We start from the raw sequence: 1,183 nt of genomic DNA, 5'->3' as shown, positions 1-1,183 counted from the left end.
ATGACATGTATAGAACGTTGATTCAATCAGCGTGTGCCCAGAGGTGCCTAGTCGATGATCTAAATATCAATACAACTCATTTAACAGTTTATCCTTTCAATATGAACAACACGTTGCTGTGTGTGTGTTTGAAGATACCCTTTCTTTCCTACCCTGTTGTGCAGGAGGTGTGGAAAGGCCATATACTGTGACTCAAATCTGATTTGTACGAGCTCGGCCTAGAAGTGTCAGACAATAAGGTTAGAGCGAGGAGAGGCGGGGGCGAGGAGAGGCGAGGGCGAGGGCGAGGAGCGGGCGAGGGCGAGGAGAGGGCGAGGAGAGGCGAGGGCGAGGAGAGGCGAGGGCGAGGAGAGGCGAGGGCGATGAGAGGCGAGGGCGAGGAGAGGCGAGGACGAGGAGAGGCGAGGGCGAGGAGAGGCGAGGGCGAGGAGAGGAGAGGGCAAGGGCGAGGGGAGGCGAGGAGAGGCGAGGGCGAGGGTGAGGGGAGGCGAGGGCGAGGAGAGAGAGGCGAGGGCGAGGAGAGGCGAGGGCGAGAGCGAGGAGAGGCGAGGAGAGGCGAGGGCGAGGGCGAGGGCGAGGAGAGAGAGGCGAGGGCGAGGAGAGGCGAGGGCGAGGAGAGGCGAGGAGAGGCGAGGGCGAGGAGAGGCGAGGGCGAGGAGAGGCTAGGGCGAGGAGAGGCGAGGAGAGGAGAGACTAGGGCGAGGAGAGGCGAGGGCGAGGAGAGCCTAGGGCGAGTAGAGGCGAGGAGAGGCGAGGAGAGGCGAGGGCGAGGAGAGGCGAGGGCGAGGAGAGGCTAGGGCGAGGAGAGGCGAGGAGAGGCGAGGGCGAGGAGAGGCGAGGGCGAGGAGAGGCGAGGAGAGGCGAGGGCGAGGAGAGGCGAGGGCGAGAAGAGGCGAGGGATATGGGGATTCGAGACGTTTCTTTATTCATCACGCCATCATTATCACCCGGAGGAAGAGAAGAAGACGTAAAGGAAGAGGGGTCTCAGGTGCGACCGCTCTTCATCAGCAAAGTTGTTGTTGTTCTTTAATTTCTGTAAAGCGTTTTGTTAAGCGTGTTTAGAGCAGGCTTGTTGGTAGAAACCTAGTCTACATACTGCTTAGTCTGATAGACCTTTCACAACAACAAGTGTATATTCAGCTACTGTATTCCCACTGGGCACAGACGTCAGTTCAACGTCTAG

The 1,183-nt window shown here is 59.3% G+C and overlaps 1 protein-coding gene across 1 annotated transcript; it reads right to left on the bottom strand.

Moving 5' to 3' along the window:
* Positions 1 to 148: 148 nt before the first annotated feature.
* On the bottom strand, positions 149 to 930 carry LOC135572517 (uncharacterized). The gene is made up of 2 exons (XM_065020601.1): positions 695 to 930; positions 149 to 662 (listed from the first exon to the last, which is right to left on the bottom strand). The coding sequence occupies exons 1-2, from the start codon at positions 928 to 930 to the stop codon at positions 149 to 151; spliced, it is 750 nt and encodes a 249-aa protein (XP_064876673.1).
* Positions 931 to 1,183: the final 253 nt, after the last annotated feature.

This window comes from Oncorhynchus nerka, linkage group LG2 (assembly GCF_034236695.1).
Source record: "Oncorhynchus nerka isolate Pitt River linkage group LG2, Oner_Uvic_2.0, whole genome shotgun sequence".
NCBI lineage: Eukaryota > Metazoa > Chordata > Actinopteri > Salmoniformes > Salmonidae > Oncorhynchus > Oncorhynchus nerka.
The sequence above is the reverse complement of the archived record's forward strand: the minus strand, read 5'-3'. Positions and strand labels throughout refer to the sequence as shown.